At 46.4% G+C, this 19,311-nt stretch overlaps 2 protein-coding genes and 1 long non-coding RNA gene across 3 annotated transcripts in view; 2 read left to right on the top strand and 1 right to left on the bottom strand.

Moving 5' to 3' along the window:
• Nucleotides 1-2,640: 2,640 nt before the first annotated feature.
• il21r.1 (interleukin 21 receptor, tandem duplicate 1) lies at nt 2,641-16,068 on the top strand. Its single transcript, XM_061675297.1, is given in 9 exon segments — nt 2,641-2,710; nt 4,052-4,160; nt 4,855-5,030; nt 6,163-6,299; nt 9,246-9,438; nt 11,601-11,682; nt 12,264-12,357; nt 15,116-15,210; nt 15,212-16,068. Coding segments are annotated over 9 exon segments (1,332 nt in total). The 5' UTR covers nt 2,641-2,655; the 3' UTR covers nt 15,603-16,068.
• The window catches only part of LOC133401846 (uncharacterized), a 24,908-nt gene continuing 14,907 nt past the window's right edge, over nt 9,311-19,311 (bottom strand). The window contains exons 3-4 of the long non-coding RNA XR_009768476.1: nt 11,820-11,946; nt 9,311-11,744 (exon numbers count right to left, since the gene is read on the bottom strand). This is a non-coding gene — a long non-coding RNA (uncharacterized LOC133401846). The remainder of the gene's footprint in view (nt 11,745-11,819; nt 11,947-19,311) is intronic.
• LOC133401844 (uncharacterized) overlaps nt 16,125-19,311 on the top strand; it is a 5,064-nt gene continuing 1,877 nt past the window's right edge. Inside the window, exons 1-2 of the mRNA XM_061675299.1 lie at nt 16,125-17,204; nt 17,874-18,080. Coding sequence (XP_061531283.1) covers nt 16,859-17,204; nt 17,874-18,080 — 553 coding nt within the window. The 5' untranslated portion in view covers nt 16,125-16,858. The remainder of the gene's footprint in view (nt 17,205-17,873; nt 18,081-19,311) is intronic.

Here is a 19,311-nt window from a genome sequence, read left to right as displayed (position 1 = left end):
GTCCACAATTTCCAAAAACAATTTGAAATGCGGACTCGTCGGACCACAGAACACTTTTCCACTTTGCGTCGGTCCATCTTAGATGAGCTCGGGCCCAGAGAAGCCGGCGGCGTTTCTGGGTGTTGTTGATAAATGGCTTTTGCTTTGCATAGTAGAGTTTCACGTTGCACTTAGGGATGTAGCGCCAAACTGTATTTACTGACATTGGTCTCTGAAGTGTTCCTGAGCCCATGCGGTGATATCCTTTACACATCGATGTCGGTTTTTGATGCAATGCTGCCTGAGGGATCGAAGGTCACGGCCTTGCTGCTTACATGCAGTGATTTCTCCAGATTCTCTGAACCTTTTGATGATATTATGGACCGTAGATGATGAAATCCCTCAATTCCTTGCAATTGTACGTTGAGGAACATTGTCCTTAAACTGCTGGACTATTTTCTCACGCACTTGTTCACAAAGAGGTGAACCTCGCCCCATCTTTGCTTGTGAATGACCGAGCAATTGAGGGAAGCTCCTTTTCTAGCCAATCCCGGCACCCACCTGTTCCCAATGAGCCTGTTCACCTGTGGGATGTTCCAAACACGTGTTAGATGAGCATTCCTCAACTTTCTTCAGTCTTTTTTTGCCACCTGTCCCAGCTTTTTTGGAACCTGTTGCAGCCATAAAATTCTAAGTTGACGATTATTTGCTAAAAACAATCAAGTTTATCAGTCTGAACATGAAATATCTTGTCTTTGTAGTTTATTCAATTAAACATAGGTTGAACGTGATTTTCAAATCATTGTATTCTGTTTTGATTTATGTTTAACACAACGTCCCAACGTCATTGGAATTGGGGTTGTATAAACAAAATGTGTTTTAGCTTCTTTTTAAAGTTGTTGACTGAACAGGCAGCGTTTGCTGAAGATTGTGCATTTCACAATTTGGAGGCAATAGACTGCAAGTCCTGAATAACTTTTCTTCTTAATTTTGGTTGAGGGACATGAAGCAAAAGACAGTCAGCAGACAGCAGTGACCTATCGCACTTGCGCGTCTTCAGATTTATTTTCAACTCAACGCTCATGTGACAAAAGTCGAGTTGACGTCGATTGGTCGCTGATGACGCCATCAATGTGTTTTCAGTACAATAAATAAATAAATTCAGTACAATAAATATATATACGTATATATATTTATTTTTGACTCACAAAAGGAGGGAATGCTTTGCAATAATCTATATTCACTGACAATGGACAGCTCATACACCGAATGTACGCAGAAGAAGTCTTCATGTTAGAAGAAGTCTCCCTCGGCATTGTGTCGCCTCAAGATTGAAAGTCTGGATGTTTTGGAGACTTTAAAAGGCGGGGGCCTTTTCCAGCCGCACGCATTCAAAGTCACAGATACTACAGTGCAGAACGAGAGGATGACCCCAAGTGGACAAAAATATGCACATTTTGTTTTGGCATTTGGCATACAGCTTTAAAATATATAAACGTAAGTATTAAAGTTGATATATGGCCGCTTCTTTGCGGATTTTCATTTGTCGCTGGGCTTTCAATGTAACCACTGAGATAAACTATGTAACCCCCTGCTGTTATACCAATTTGAATGATACGCTGTTTGATTCCTCGAGCAAGATGGCATTTTTAAAAATGTTCCGAAAATGTAGTCTTTTTTTTTTTTTTTTTTTTTTTTAAAAAAAAGACTCCACCCAACAACAACAACAACATTCTTATGGCGTCCCTAACCTCGAAACGTCATGTGCCGGGACCGCCATAAACCGACGGGGACCCACTGTACTTTTTATTTGTGGGCGTATATTATTGAACTGAGTGACTCTAAACTGTTTTAAAGCTACAATGCACACACTTCCCAGTCCATCATTAATGTAAAATAGTAATAGGATGAGTTAAACATTGAAGTGAGGGGTTTTACGGCCCTAAACACACTGGAAACCCCTCATAAAGTGCTTGTTGCAGGCATGCACGCTCATCATAAGGGTCTTTTTGTGTGTGTGTGTGTGTGTGCGTGTGTGTGTATTATTCGGATCATCTCAGTAGCGAAACTGCTGTGGTATTATTTTGAGTCATAGGGCAAAATTTACATGCCATGTGAAGATGATGTGCTGGAGTGTCGCAAGCGTGTCTGCTGCGAGGTGCGTTTCTGAAGCGCTCGTGTTGTCTCTTGAGTTCTGCAGGTTCTGTGAAGGAGAAACAGGCAACAAAAGGCAAGAAAAAAAAAAAAAGGATGCGCTAAGTTTATTTGCGGCATCGGCGGCGCGGCGCAGCGAGGAAGCCACGTTGCAAAAGGCGATGTAACCACATTTGACATCACAGCGGCGGACGCCACCGTGCGGACCAAATTTGGCTTATTCACTCGCACATCATCGGCTTTCTTTTTAAAAAAAATTTTTTTATTTTTTATTTTTTTTTTTATGTCTTTAGGGTCCAAAATAAAAAAAAAAGGTAAGCTCTTCCTTTTGTGTCAGGGTTATACAAATGGCTTTAAAGTGAATATAATTCACTTTAAATTGATTTCTCCCGCTTTAGGCGTTTGTCATTTTTAATGTTGTGTATTGTGATGTCTTTTCAAAATGTTTTTTGTGTTGCATGTCAGCTACTGTTGCTATATTTACTTCCAGTGGCTGTCTTTCCTGCTTTTGCGAGCACCTTCATGGCCGCCGTCTTATTATCGATGCTGTGGAGCCTCAGACTGCTCATCCAAGGCGGTACGTCATTGAAGTCACAATAGTGCCTGTACACATTTCTCCATCTTTTTATTCCCACATTCTGCACGTCCAATGAAAGGGGATCGAGGCAAAGTCAACCCGTCAATTTTCCGCCATTGGGAATAAGTATTAGAATGCGGAATCTTACTGTTTGTGTTGTTTTGTGAATTAAAAATGGACTAATTAAGGTGTTTTTCATACGACTTCCCGGAATTATTAGGTGGGATACAGGCTAGTTAGCAACCAAACACGTTAAAAACCAATTATATATATATATATATATATATATATACATATACATTGCTGTTTTTTTTTTTATTAAAAACAAAATGTTTCGTTCCATTATAATTGAACGACAGGCGGGGGGGGGGGGGGGGGAGTTGCTGGTCCGTTTTTGATACGGAAAAGAGGCGCAGGCGAAGACAGCCTGTCAATTTTCTGCAGTCCGAAATGTGTCTTCGAAGGCGTGGCAATACGTTTTTTGTTGTTGTTGTTGTTGTTTTGCAAATTGTAAACGTACTCAATGTGATGTTTGTCTTATAACTGCGATGATAATGATGATAAAAACACACGAGGAATTTCTCTCCAGTCGTTGGAGCCGCTCTCGGATGCCAACAGACAGCCCTTTTGACGAAAAATACTTTTGAGACATAAAAACATAAAAGCACACTGCGGAGAATCACGTAGCTTCTAGCATTCGAATGGCAAGAGGAAAGAAGCTGTTGGAATGTCTGCTGGTTTTTGCCTGCATTGTTCGAAAGCGCCAATCTGAGGGAAAGAGGTGGAGAAGGTGGTGACCAGGATGTGAGAACACATACAGTGCGAAAAAGAAGGCGTTTGCATCCCAGAGAGACTACCTGTACTATCAATTGCCTAAACTGTTTTTTAAAAAAAAGAAAGAAAGCTATTGTGCAATCATTTGAAAAAGGATCGAAATAGCGGAACTGCGATATAGCGGGGGTTCGCTATATGCGCATTATGACTATTAAGAAATTCTGCAATGCACTGAATCTGCATTAAGTGAATGGTGATATAGCAAGGGAACACTGTAACCATTTTAACTTTATTTGAATCTCCTGCACGAGTGTATGAATGCAGTACAGTGCACGGCAGTGGCATCGCGAGGCCTATTTGATATAAATATTTGGTAATATGTGTTAATGGCAAAGGTTCATTCACGGTTCAATATTGGTCTTCGTAGAATGATGTTTTGGGGCAAAAAAACATTTCTATCAGTGCTCCCCACACCTCCGTCGACAAAAAAGCCACCCCAAAGGCGACGCTTTACTTTTCGCACTCCTGGTCTACCGCATGTTGTCAAAGGCTCGTCTGTGGCCGCAGTGGCCTCCTCCGCCTGCGGCGTCACCTGCTCCACCGACTACAACGCTCTCCTCAACTGCTCCTGCGCGTCCGTCCCGACGCACCCGCTGCGCCTTGACGTCAACTGCAGGTAATCCCTACCTGACGCCATCTTGAATATTTGTTCCGTGAAGTTGTATGGCTTTCTTGCCAGCAGTCCATTTGTCACTCTTGTCTGCACTGCTTCCAGTACGTGTATTTGGATGTTCGATTTTTTTGGGGGGGTCCGATCAGATTTCAACATCAACTACATTTGCAACGGGACTGTTTCCTGAATCAATCACATTTCTAATTCATCCTCACAGGGCCAGAGCGCTGGCCCTTGCTCACGTCAGCATTTTTCTGTCCTCTGATTGGTCGGGCTGAGCCAAGCTATTCGCGTCTGTAGTGACCTGAGTTATGATGCATTTGATTGAAATGTTTTGGCCACTGAGAACACATTCTCAGTTGCGATGCTGAGCTGGCTGCATACTAGTACAAACAGGTCCATCTCAATACATTTGGATATATTTATTCTAATTTATTGATATGACATAACTAAATCAATTGTGGAACAGAAGCTGACTGAAGATGTACTTTATTAGCTGGAAAATGTTCCACTACAAATTTGAAAACGATAAATCTATAGTCATCTGCAGGCTTCTTTTGCACAATTTATTGAGGAATGTCATCTCAAAAAATTACTATAAATATATTCTGATTTACTGAGATGTACCTGTACTATTACAACTCGTAACTAACTACATTTCCAAAGTCATCTTCCCAAGCTGCTTGTGCTTTCGTAGCGACGGCGAGCTCCACGTGGCCGGCAGCTGCCAGGTGACGCCTCCTCAGTCCTGGTGCGTCATGTACCCGCCGGCGCTCTACGACGTCGCCGTCGTCGGGACCGAATGCACGACGACGGTCGGCCGACGGGGCGGCCCGGAGGGCGAGTTGTCCACCTGGGCGCTCTACAACGTGGGTAAGCCCAAACTGCAGACCGTGACTTGTGGTTGACAGGAGGGCAGGTTAAGCTGCTTCCGGATGAACTTTTATTCAATGAATGACAACCCGATCTGGTGAGATTTGAGTCGGAATATGTTAAAAGCGTATTGCCAAACGTGTATTCTGGAGCCACTCCGGATTGAACTGGCTCATAACTTCTGATTTATTTTGAATAGATATAAAATGTATCGTAAATCTATCTATCTATCAAATATATACCGGTAATAAATAATTATATATATCTATAAAAACATTCTTTATCTAAGCAGACAACATTTTTTCCTTACAATGTCACATTATCATATTCTTTTTTCTTTTTTTAGGGAAATATTATGTCATTTTTAGGGGGGAGAATTTTTGTTTTTGTTTTTAAAAACACCCAAAATATTTGAGGTAGTGTTTTGGATAGAAAGTGATTTTTTTTTTCCTAAATGTTTTCCATATTAAATCCGAACTATTGAACATGTGACATTTTTAGAAAGAAAACAAAATTGCTAGAAAATGTCATTAAATCATTTCAATCATCAATATCTAAATTATTAAATTATTACATACGTTATAAATATATGTGATTCATATTTTCATAACTATACAATTTCAAAAATATGTATTAACATTAAATATCCATCCATCCATTTTCTGTACCTCTTTATCCTCACGCGGGTCGCGGGCGTGCTGGAGCCTATCCCAGCTATCTTCGGGCGAGAGGCGGGGTACGCCCTGAACTGGTCGCCAGCCAATCGCAAACCACATAGAAACAAACAAGCATTAACATGAAATATCTTTTATTTTTCAGATAAAAATGAAATGAGTTAGTGTTTTTATATCGGAGTGTGGTGAATAAGGAAATCGACGTTAAGGCAACCATACAAAAATTGTAAACAAAATTATGATGTGTTTTCATAATTTCATAATTATTTTAATGTATTTTTATTTTCAAAAAACAATATTAATAAAAATAAAAGATAGCTATAAGACCATCCAGGTCAGGATCAAGTGTAGACATGAATTTTGTACACCAATAGCCTAATGTAACAACATAACAAATCGAGACGATCATCCATGTCGCGCAGCTTGTTAGCATTCAGCTTCATTTGCATTGATCCCAGTGAAACCTCCGCCGCCTTCCAACGTCCGGGCGATGAGCGCTGACGGATTCTACAACATCACGTGGGACCACAGCAGCGACCGCAACCATTGTCTGACTTACAGGCTGCGCATCCGAGCCAGCCCAGGTGTCTCGCAGGTAAACTCCATTTTTTATGGGCTGTGCTCGGAATCGCTCGTTAAAAATTCCTGAACTGTATAGTCATTCAGGAGTAGGGAATGATGAATGATTCCAAACGCATTCATCATTCCCTACTCTGGAGGGAGTAGGGAATACTTACTTTTAGTCAGCTACTGTGTATAGTCCGTCCATCCATCCATCCATTTTCTACCGCTTATCCGAGGTCGGGTCGCGGGGGCAGTAGCTTTAGCAGGGACGCCCAGACTTCCCTCTCCCCAGCCACTTCATCCAGCTCTTCCGAGGGGATCCCGAGGCGTTCCCGGGCCAGCCGAAGGATGTCGTCTCTCCCGCGTGTCCTGGGTCGTCCCCGTGCTCTCCTCCCGGCGGGACGTGCCCGGAACACCTCACCGGGGAGGCGTCCGGGAGGCATCCGAATCAGATGCCCAAGCCACCTCATCTGGCTCCTCTCGACGCGATGGAGCAGCGGCTCTACTCTGAGATCCTCCCGGATGACCGAGCGTCTCACCCTATCTCTAAGGGAGAGCCCGGACACCCTGCGGAGGAAATTCATTTCGGCCGCTCGTATCCTGGCTCTCGTTCTTTGAGTCACGACCCGCAGCTCGTGACCGTAGGTGAGGGTAGGAACGTAGATCGACCGGTAAATCGAGAGCTTCGCCTTTCGGCTTAGCTCCTTCTTCACCGCTACGGACCGATACAAATTCCGCATCGCTGCAGACGCCGCGCCGATCCGCCTGTCGATCTCCCGTTCCGTTCTTCCCTCACTCGTGAACAAGACCCCAAGAGACTTGAACTCCTCCACTTGGGGCAGGATCTCATCCCCGACCCGGAGAGGGCACGCCACCCTTTTCCGACTGAGGACCACGGTCTCAGATTTGGAGGTGCTGATTCTCATCCCGGCCGCTTCACACTCAGCTGCGAACTGCTCCAGTGAGAGTTGGAGGTGACGGCTTGATGAAGCCAACAGAACCACATCGTCTGCAAAAACCAGAGATGCAATACTGAGGCCACCAAACCGGACCCCCTCGACGCCTCGGCTGTGCCTAGAAATTCTGTCCATAAAAGTTATGAACAGAATCGCTGACAAAGGGCAGTCCAAGCCTCACCGGAAACGAGTCCGACTTACTGCCGGATATGCGGGCCAAACTCTGACTCTGATAGTGCAGGGACCGAACAGCCCGTATCAGGGGGTTCGGTACCCCATACTCCCGAAGCACCACCCACAAGCCATCCGGAAGTCTTTCTCCATGGCCTCACCGAACTCCTCCCATGCCCGAGTTTTTGCTTCAGGGACCACCAGAGCTGCATTCCGCTTGGCCAGCCGGTACCCATCAGCTGCCTCGGGAGTCCCACAGGCCAAAAAGCCCCGATAGGACTCCTTCTTCAGCTTGACGGCATCCCTCACCGTTGGTGTCCGCCGACGGGTTCGGGGATTGCCGCAGCGACAGGCACCGACCACCTTACGGCCACAGCTCCGGTCGGCCGCCTCAGCAATGGAGGCGCGGAACACGGTCCGCTCGGACTCGATGTCCCCCGCCTACCTCGGAACATGAGCAAAGTTCTGTCGGAGGTGGGAGTTGAAACTCCTTCTGACAGGGGATTCCGCCAGACGTTCCCAGCAGACCCTCACAATACGTTTGGGCCTGCAACGTCGGACCGGCATCTTCCCCCACCATCGGAGCCAACTCACCACCAAGTGGTGATCGGTTGACAGCTCCGCCCCTCTCTTCACCCGAGTGTCCGAGACATGCGGCCGCAAGTCCGATGACACGACCGCAAAGTCGATGATCGAACTGCGACCTAGGGTGTCCTGGTGCCAAGTGCACGTGTGGACACCCTTATGCTTGAACATGGTGTTCATTCTGGACAATCCGTGATAAGCACAGAAGTCCATTAACAGAACACCGCTCGGGTTCTGATCGGGGGGGCCGTTCCACCCAATCACTGTCATTGCCCACGTGAGCATTGAAGTCCCCCAGCAGAACGATGGAGTCCCCAGCGGAAGTGCTCTCCAGCACCCCCTCCAAGGACTCCAAAAAGGGTGGGTACTCTGAACTGCTGTTTGGTGCATAGGCACAAACAACAGTCAGGACCCGTCCCCCCACCCGAAGGCGGAAGGAGGCTACCCTCTCGTCCACCGGGGTGAACCCCAACGAACGGGCGCCGAGCCGGGGAGCAATAAGTATACCCACACCTGCTCGGCGCCTCTCACCGTGGGCAACTCCAGAGTGGAAGAGAGTCCAACCCCTCTCGAGAGGACTGGTACCAGAGCCCAAGCTGTGCGTGGAGGCGAGTCCGACTATATCTAGTCGGAACTTCTCGACCTCACACACCAGCTCGGGCTCCTTCCCTGCCAGAGAGGTGACATTCCACGTCCCTAGAGCCAGCTTCTGTAGCCGGGGATCGGATCGCCAAGGTCCCCGCCTTCAGCCAGCGCCCTGCTCGCACTGCACCCGACCCCTATGGCCCCTCCCACAGGTGGTGAGCCCACGGGAAGGGGGACCCACGTTACCCTTTCGGGCTGTGCCCGGCCGGGCCCCATGGGTGCAGGCCCGGCCACCAGGCGCTCGCCTTCGAGCCCCACCTCCAGGCCTGGCTCCAGAGGGGGGCCCCGGTGACCCGCGTCCGGGCAAGGGAAGCCTGAATCCATTAATTGTACTCGTCATAGGGGTTTTTGGAGCCGTACTTTGTCTGGTCCCTCACCTAGGACCTGCTTGCCATGGGTGACCCTACCAGGGGCATAAAGCCCCAGACAACTTAGCTCCTAGGATCATTGGGACACACAAACCCCTCCACCACGATAAGGTAACGGCTCAAGGAGGGGTGCGTATAGTCCGCTATATAAAAATAAAAGTCTTAGCTCGAGGCACCGCTGTATCGTGAATGATTCAGTGATCTCCAACACAGTCGCAATTTTTGAGATGTTTTTACTATTTCCTCTGTCAGGATCCAGCGCGTTCCTTCTTGGTGGATGAGAGGTTCCTCGTCATACGCCACAAGGAGCTGCCACCCCGTGCCACGTGTAGCGTGGCGGTCCAGGCCAAGTTGTGTCCCAGTAACCCGTCTCAGGGCCCGTGGAGCGAGTGGAGTTTCACGGTCAAGTGGACGACCACGCCGACAAACTCAGCGGACGTCGGAGGTAACGGAGAAGCGAGTCTCTATTTTATTGATTGTTACACAGGGAGATACTCATGTACATTGTAAAACCTGTTTATATGTAATACAGAGTAGTGATTCAGTTCTGACATTAAGCATGTGTCTTATTGTGTTCCTGCCGGCTCTTCCTGACCTTTTTCTGCCATGATTTGCAGTGTGGCCAAGGAGACAGCAAGGTTGCTGGGCAGAGTTCGTAAAACAGAGTAACAATTCAGTTCCTGTTTGTTGCTAGGCAGAATTCGTAGAACAGTAGCGATTCAGTTCCCGTTTGTTGCTAGGCAGAATACGTAGAACAGAGTAGCAATTTAGGTCCCATTTGTTGCTAGGCAGAATTCGTGGAACAGAGTAGTGATTCAGTTCCCGTTTGTTGCTAAGCAGAATTCGTAGACCAGTAGCGCTTCAGTTCCCGTTTGTTGCTAGACAGAATTTGTAGAACAGAGTGGCGAGACCCAGGGACCGTCGGGTCCCTGCGGCCCCCGCCGGGTGGCCGGTTGTCGGGGCGTCTCGGTGGGGCCGGCGGAGCGCCCCGGATCCCTCGGTGTGGGACGTGTCCCGTCCGCCGGGCTGCTCTCGGGTGGACCCCTGGGCCAGATCCCGCCCCTCGAATGATCGGGTGGGGTCCCCCGCCGCCGCGATTACAGGACACCTCTGTCAGTGTTTGTGCATGTAAAACGGTATCAATTCACTTGCATGTATCCGCAGGCACACACCCCTTACTGCAACAAATAACTCGTGAATGTGCAAATCGCATGTGTATCCCCTCACTTATCCTCTCGCCCTGTACACTTTTATAATTTACATCATTAATGCCACCACACTTCAATTGTACAGCCGGGTTCACGACCCTTGTCCTGCATGCTTCTTCTCCTGTCCTTGTCCTGTTCTATCTTGTCCTGTCCTTCCCTCCCAGGGTGGAGCACCACAGCCCCATGCAACACTCATATTTAACCTTTCATTGTTGTCGATAATGTAATAATTTACTTCGCTCATCCTGTTTACAATTAGTGCTTTGTCTTTTGTCTTTGTTTCTTTCTCCCATCTACAAACTTTGTCCTGTTCGACTGATCAAGTCTGATTCTCAATAAACCTCATTATAATGCCACCGCGGAACCTTAAAAACTCCACTGTGACGCAGTAAAACTGTTTCGGCATTAAAGGGATACAGATTTTCCATTCTGCTTGACCTAACAGCCGAACAGGACAACAACAAAAAAAGAACAGAGTAGCGATTTAGTTCCAATTTGTTGCGAGGGAGAATTTGTCGAACAGAGTAGCGATTCAGTTCCCGTTTGTTGCTAGGCAGAATTCGCAGAACAGAGTAGGGATTCAGTTCCCGTTTGTTGCTAGGCAGAATTCGCAGAACAGAGTAGGGATTCAGTTCCCGTTTGTTGCTAGGCAGAATTCGCAGAACAGAGTAGCGAGTCAGTTCCGACATTAAGCAGACACATAGAGCGTCTGACTGAGTTCCAGTCGGCAAAACAACCTGCTAGCAGTATTAAAAGCATGTGAACCATGACCTCAAGCTCCTCCGGGGACGACACCACAGAAGTTATTTCGTCTTTGCTCTTTATTGTCAACAGAAAACATTGCCACAATCAAAACTCGCACCGTGGTATCCGTTATTGTAGCCGGTAGTTTACCCAATCTTTACAATATTAACCGTATGATTGTCAAAGACGGGATACGGTGATACTGTGATATTTGTCGTGTAGGGTTGCCAGTGTTCTCGGCAGGATTTTAGAGCAGTAGTCTGACATATCAAATTTGTTGTGGTCCGATCCAGGCATTAGTTGTTTTTTGGTTGTTTTTTTTTGTTTTTTTACTCAACTTTAGCATAACTCCAAATTTGAGTTATGCTAGCTTCACATACGCTGCCTCTCGAGTGAAGTGAAAGGAAAAACCTGGAGCAATTATGCTACTGTAATGCCCTCGCATGTGGGCAGTCGCCGATGCTCACGTGAAGTCTAACCGGCCGAGTTGGGTCAACCGGACCTGCAGTCTCGATGTCTCACTTGGCCACGCCCCTTAAAGGCAGACTTACAACACTGCAACAGTTGTTGTTGTGACTTTCGGCTTGTCCCAATGTACAGTATTTACACTGGATAAAACCTTTTAATTGGCTGCTGATTTCCTCCTGCGCATTAGTGAAAGGATCCTGGCTGTACGTCCTGCTAGCCGTCGTCGTCGCCGTCGGCGCCGCGCTGCTGCTGGGTTGCTCTCGAAAACCGTGAGTACTAAAACAAACACGGGGATTTGCTGGATTTTCTCCAACGGACTTCATTTATTAGGCTGTTCACAAACATGACACAAAAGCGAAAGTCAATTCGGACACAGCATGAATCATCGCCAGCGCCGCCTGCTCACCTCCCGTACACGGCGGAGGATGATGATGATATTTCTTCTCACCGCTTCAGCTTTACCCTTTCCTGGCATCACCTCCGGCAGAGCGAGAAACCACACTTCGCTTGACAGGAAGTCACACGCCGCAGTTCTGCAAATGCAACACTTGACTCAACTTTATTCATAGAGCACTTTACAAAGCAACCACAGCTGAAACAAAGTGCTGTGCATGAATAACAATTGAACAAAAGACAAAACAATTGACAACAATCAAACAGTAACAAAGTTACAAATGTTAAAACATTAAAACAAGGGAGCTCATGATGTGTTGAAAGGCAGAAGAATGCAAAAGGCTTTTAAGCTGCCATTTTTCAAACTCAAATGTGCCCCTTGAGCGCCAGCTTACAACGCCGAGCCCTGGTCGAGTCCGTCAATATATTAGGTACAGCTGCGCGTGTGTCTTCCCAGGTTGTTGCTGAAAAGACTCCAGCTGAGCACGTACGTGTCCAAGCCGCACAGCTTCTTCGAGCCGCTCTACCTCAACTATCGAGGCAACTTCAAGGTGAGAGGGTGTAGTTTGCACTGGTGGCCAGGAGGCGGCGCTCCTTGAGGGTGGGGGGCCTTTCAGCAAACCCTCGCTGCCTGGGACTTCCCCTCAAAGTCACACTGAGGGGCCGCCGAGATGGTGTGAATGTTTATTATGCGCATGCTCAGAGGGGTCCGCAGTATTTTTGTATTTATTTTTTTTTGTAATGACGAGCTGTGGGTTGATGTTTGTCTTCCAGCTCAGTGGGAAAAAGTAACAAGACGGTTGAAACAAATGACGCTTTCATGTAACACCCGCCCTCAAAAACATTTGTTAAACTGGTTAAATACCCTGTAAATATTCATGCGATTTGAAGTTTTTCGCTAAATCACAAACAGGAAAAGGCTCAGACTCCAAACAGTGAATGTGTGAACATATTGAGTTCGCCTGAACAAGCTATCAGATCACCGTCAGAGACAACATGTTGAGACACTTTGAAACTTGTTAAAACACACTTTTTAAAGCGCGTGTCGCGGTTCTGCCATTTCCGAGACGACGCAAGTGCCTGTCAAACATACGGCCCGCAGGCCAAAACCGGCCCGCTAGGGGATACGATCCGGCCGGGGATGAATTTTAAAATGAGAAAAAATACACAAAACATGGTGGTGTTGGGGACTAAGGATAAATTTGAGAATTATTATGTTAATTTAGAACGTGGAATGGTAATAATTCCTCTGTCTTCATAAGACGAATTAATTTTAAAGTGCCATACTGTATTTTTTCATTTCCAAACATATGTGACTTCAAGTTTTGTGCCTTCAAATACAGTCACTGTGATAAGTTAATATGCACACATGTAGATGACAAACTAAGGCAAAATCTTGTTTTGTAAAATAAGAATGTCCTTAAATCTGAAGTTTCCCACTGTACTGGTTTTGTTTTGCATTAAAGCAAAGGCAAAAACTTGTTGTAATGGATTATTATATTAAGTATGGCATTATTTTAGTGGTCCAGCCCCCAATTAACCTCAAATTAGGCTGTATATGGCCACTGAACAACAATGAGTTTGACACACCTGTCTTATAGTATGGTGATTTTCGGTTTCGATACTACAGTGGGTACGGAATGTTTTCAGAACACCCTTAAACTTTTCCCTCTTTATTATAGTGCAGCCATTGGTTAAAATCATTTAAGTTCATTTTTTCCCTCATTAATGTACACACAGCACCACGTATTGACAGAAAAAAAACGGAATTGTTGACATTTTTGCTGTTTTGCTATTCGAAAAGAAAAACTGAAATATCACACAGCCATATGTATTCAGACCCTTTTGCTGTGACGCTGATATATTTGTCCATTTCTTCTGATCATCCTTGAGATGGTTCTACACATTCATTGGAGTCCAGCTGTGTTTGATGATACTGATTGGACTTGATTAGGAAAGCCACACCCCTGTCTATAGAAGACCTTACAGCTCAGAGTGCATGTCAGAGCAAATGAGAATTATGAAGTCAAAGGAAGTGCCTGAAGAGCTCTTCAGGCAGGATTGTGGCAAGGCACAGATCTGGCCAAGTTTACAAAAAAAATGTCCGCTGCACTTAAGGTTCCTAAGAGCACAGTGGCCTCCATAATCCTGAAATGGAAGACGTTTGGGACGACCGGAACCCTTCCTGCCTCGACCTGGCTGTCCGGACCAACTGAGCGATCGGGGGAGAAGAGCCTTGGTGAGAGAGGTCAAGAAGAACCCAAAGATCACTGTGGCTGAGCTCCAGAGAGGCAGTCGGGAGATGGGAGAAAGTTCTAGAAAGTCAACCATCACTGCAGCCCTCCACCAGTCGGGTCTTTATGGCAGAGTGGCGCGACGGAAGGAAGCCTCTCCTGTGCAAGACACATGAAAGCCCGCATGGAGTTTGCTAAGAAACACCTGAGGGACTCCAAGATGGTGAGAAATAAGATTCTCTGGTCTGATGAGACCAAGATTGAGAATTCTAAGCGGCACGTGTGGAGAAAACCAGGCCCTGCTCATCACCTGTCCAATACAGTCCCAACAGTGAAGCACGGCGGTGGCAGCGTCATGCCGTGGGGGTGTTTTTACAGGACGATCGGTTGCAATCGAAGGAGAGATGAAGGCGGCCAAGTACAGGGATATCCTGGACGAAAACCTTCTCCAGAGTGCTCACAACCTCAGACTGGGCCGTAGGTTCACCTTAAAAAAAGACAATGACCCTAAGCACACAACTAAAGTACCGAAGGAGTGGCTTCAGAACAACTCAGTGACTGTTTTTGAATGGCCCAGCCATAACCCTGACTTAAACCCAATTAAGCATCTCTGGAAAGACCTGAAAATGGCTGCCCGCCAACGTTCACCATCCAACCTGAGAGAACTGGAGAGGATCTGCGAGGAGGAATGGCAGAGGATCCCCAAATCCAGGTGTGAAAAACCTGTTGCATCATTCCCACAAAGACTCATGGCTGAATTAGCTCAAAAGGGGGCTTCCGCTAAAGACTCAGCAAAGGCTCTGAAGATGGCTGTGTGACATTTCAGTTTTTCTTTTATAATAGACCAGCAAAAATGTCAACAATTCCGTTTTTTTTCTGTCAATATGGGGTGCCGTGTGTACATTAATGTGGGGGAAAATGAACTTAAATGATTTTAACAAACATGGCTGCAATATAACAGTGAAGAGTGAAAAATTGAAGGGGGTCTGAAAACTTTCCGTACCCACTGTATATCGATACGGGCCTAATACTTACACATCGTGTTTCTTTTGCTTCCTGCTAACGTCCGTGGTAGGACTGGGTCAAGCCCATGTTCAGCGAGCACGACTTTTTCTGCCACAAACGCGACGCGAGCGCAGAAGCGGACGAGGAGACGCGAGGCAGCGGGACGCCTCCTCGTCCGCGCCCCCTTGGCACAATTGCAACACGTGTCCATTCACACGGTGACTCTGTGCGGAGAGGAGTCCCAGGAAGGGTCCAGTCCGAACTACGGGGAGCTGCCGGACCGCGAGCCGGCGGAGCCGGAAGTGGACGAGCAGGACGAGGAGCAAGAGGAGCGAGCCTCGCTGGCCTCCGGGCAGCGGTCGGACGACGGCTACCCCCGCGTGGACTTGGACACGGTGGACAGCGGTTTCGGGGAGTGCGCCAGCCCGTCCCATTCCGGCTCGCGAGACCGCTGCGGAGATTTCCCACCCGGGCGACTAACCTCGCGCTCCAACTACGTCAAGCAGTGGATGATGTGTAGTGACGCTGGGGAAGAGTCGGAAAACGCTCCACGTTGAACAGTCGAGTAGTTTTACTCTTCATTTTGTAAACGGATTATATATGTACAATATACAGAATGTTGTTTGTAGGTCACTAATAACTTCATCTCACTGAAGGAAGTGCAAAGGGTGACATTTTCGACATATTTTGTTCATCTTATTCTTGTTGGAATCAGAATACCTTGTTAAAATCTTTAGGTATTTATTTTGTCCCCTTCTGTACCAACTATGGGTCTAATTTCATGTATTATTTTTAGATATTTTTTTGTTTTGTCCATTGACTCAAAAGGCCAATGACACTTTTTATTTTGTGAAACCATTCCATTGTGTCAAGTCAATCATAAGGATGTATTTTTTCGTATGCATTTTGCTCCTGCAAATCAAAATATGAGGATAACTTGTCTTTTTTCCCCCCATAAACATTATTTGATTTTGTCCATTTATTCAAAATCTCAGAATGGCTTATATTCTTTCTTCAATCAAATCATTGGGGTACCTTGTTTTTTTTTTTAGATTTTATTTTGTCTCTCCAATCCCCCCCAAAAATAGTTTTCGTATTTGTTTTAGCTCATTTCCCCCTTGAATCAAAACATCTGGATATTTGTTCTCTGTACTTTATATTGTCGCTTTTATCAAAAATCAGGTTGCCTTTTTTTCATGATTTTTATCAATTTTCTTTTTTTTCCGTCAATCAAGTAATCATGATACCTTATTTGTTTTAATGTTATAATTATTGATTTTTTTCCCTTTCAATCAAAACATCACACCTAGATTATTTTCTTTTTTCTACTTTTTTTTAAATCAGCGTGGATTGTTTTATTTTTTAATCTATTATTTTATTTTGTCCCTTGAATCAAATCACCAGGCTCTGTCTCATTTGTTACATTCTTTTTTCCAAATACAAATATTTTGTCGCTGAAATAATCCCAGTCACCGTCACCATAGTTGATGTATTATTGCCTTGCCACCAGTCGCACGGGCCTCCGGGTGGCGCTGTGGTGCCGCCGGGCCACTGGGCAACCGTCCGACCGCCGACGAAACGTCACGAAAACAGACAGCGGCCGGAGGCGAGCGAAAGTGAACGCAAAGGTCAAGTTTTCAATCAATTCCGCGGTTGTGTGTTTACTTAATCAAACTTTGTTTTCCCGTCGATGACGAGCGTCGCTTTGGCGTGTTAAATGTGACTTTTAGCGCGAGCGTCCTTGGTGTCCGACAGGTCGCATCCTCGTGTTAGCCACATTAGCTGCTAGCTCCTGGCCAAAAGCAAAACGGGGATGAATTTGTTACAAAACGACAGCCTGCGGCCGGAGGAGGCGGCGGTGGTGGAGAACGCCATCCGACTCGCGGTAGACTCCGTCGTCAACGTACTGTACGGCGTCAACAGCGGCCGCAGTCGCGAGTACCAGCGGATGGTGGCCGAAAGGGACAAAGAGATCGTCAGGTTGCAGCGCGAGGTGCACGCGCTTCGCCGGCGGGGATGCGCCTCGTGCACGCTGCTCTCCGGGAGCGAGCGCGACCGGGGGACCCCAGACCGGTCCCCCCCGGGCACCGGGGAGCACAGGGACCGCGACGGCGGTGGGGACGCCGGCCAGCAGCAGCAGTGTGAACTAACTTTCTCCTGTACGTAAGTTCACATTATGTTTATGTATCTGATCTATCTAGTTCATTGAGTGATTGATTAATCGTTTCATTTTGGTTGTTGCAGTGTTAGTAAATACTGTAATACTGCGCGTGTTTGATTGGACAGCTGAGCGTTCCGGGACGGCGGGCTTTTCAAAACACTCAGCGACACGCCCACAGCGTCTGCAAGCTGAAAAAATGTCTCAATTCTGCACCTTTTTGAAGTCTGATATTTACATACGTTGCCTTTTTTTTTTTTAAATTCATTCTCCCACCCCCCATCATTGGTTCATCTGTAAAAAAGGATGCCACCCAGTTTTGGTAGAAAACAGGGCAAACTGCATCTCCCAGTCTTCTCAGCCGCCACGTACGCTCACTAGTGTTGCGTTACACTTGTACAGCGGCATAATATTTCATCACACAAATGTAATGATGTTCTTTTGTATAAAAAATGACTTATCGACAGATAACAAAGAATAACTGAGCGCAGTTTTGCTTTTGGAGCAATTAGAAAATGATGCGGTTGCGAATGTGTCAGTACGGCGAACGAACACGAGTCCAGATCATCGACCGATGATATTGTTGATATTGTTGATATTGTTGCTATATTGTTGTGACGGAGCAAGATTTCTTGACTTAGCCCGCCTGTGCCGTGTCCTCCGTCCGCAGTGGCTCTCTATGACGGCCCCCCGTCGCACATCCCCTCGCCCCCCCGCAGCCGAACGGACCCGTCGGGGGCTTCGGAGGCGGGCGGCGTCGACGTCAAAGCGGAGCCGTGCAACGTGGACGCCGTCCTCGTCAAACGGGAGCAGAGCGAGGAGGAGAGCTCGCGGGAGCGACAGGAGCAGAAGACGGGCGGTCCCCCTTGGGACGCAGGTAACGCCGACCTCCTGATTTTTCTTTCACCGACTACAGTGAACCGGCCCTGCGAAAAGCAAGACGGATGTGTGCGAGGCGGGTGTTTATGCCGCACCTCCGTGCGACCGCCGGTTTAAATGAACCGTATGTGCAGAACATGCGACGCATGAATAAAAACACATTTACAGTTTGGATTCTTTGATCAAAAATACAGCATTACAGCTGACAATGAAACTAGGGACATAACAATATGACTTTCCTGGATTGGCCTGAAGATATATTTCTCAATGCAAGCATGTTGATAAATGTTTATTTTCACCAGGCAGCAAACTTTACACTAGGTAATTTGGTATTGCCTTCAAATCACAGCGCTAATATTAATAGATTTATTTTGCTGTTAGAGAAGCACGTATAGCGGGCCAGACGCAAACTTTGATTTTTGAAAACTCAAAAGATGGCACCGCCGCACCAGCATCGAAGCATGAGAAACGAGGTGCGCTGCCCTTTTGTGAAACTCTGCCCGCCCCCAAAAAAGTGACTTGTATTTACATATAGATGCCACAAGATGGTGACAAAGCATTTATACATAGAAGTGAAAAAAACACATATATACAGTATGTGTGTGTGTCTTGTCGCAATCCACTCTTGTTGTCGTCGCCGCGGTAACGAGTGTATCCAGCCACATTTGAGTTGACAAGCTAAATTCCAATGATCGTAAAAAACGGGATGCGGTGGTATCGGAATACGCAAATTTGTCTTGTAGTCTGATCTGGGCATTACGTGTTGTCTGTCCCACACTGCCGACATGTTTTTTTTTTTTTTTTTTATATAAATAACTTCATTGGCCGTCAGATATTTACAGGACTACGTCAAAAGACACGCGACAAGGCAAAAACTAAACTAGTTTCTGGATTCAAATATACTGTGCACGCGGCAACTCGGAGTTAATGTCTTTTTGATCGGATCGACGAATTATGACATTAAAGCCAATCAGCATAAAATGCTAATTATCGGCCGATACCGATCAGCCCGATCAAATCGGTGTAAAGTCTAATATATATATATATATATATATATATAGTGTGTGTATGTGTGTGTACACACAATCTTACACCCATGTTACATAAACGACTGTATTCAGTAGTTAAATTATCCAAACACGAGCAAACCACCTCCACCTGATGCTCATCAACAGTATGAGCGAGCATTATGCCAAACAGCGAAAATGTTGCGTTACAAAATATTTTTT

Source organism: Phycodurus eques, chromosome 4 (genome assembly GCF_024500275.1).
Source record: "Phycodurus eques isolate BA_2022a chromosome 4, UOR_Pequ_1.1, whole genome shotgun sequence".
NCBI lineage: Eukaryota > Metazoa > Chordata > Actinopteri > Syngnathiformes > Syngnathidae > Phycodurus > Phycodurus eques.
Note: the sequence above shows the minus strand (reverse complement) of the source record. Positions and strands in the feature narration are given on the sequence as shown.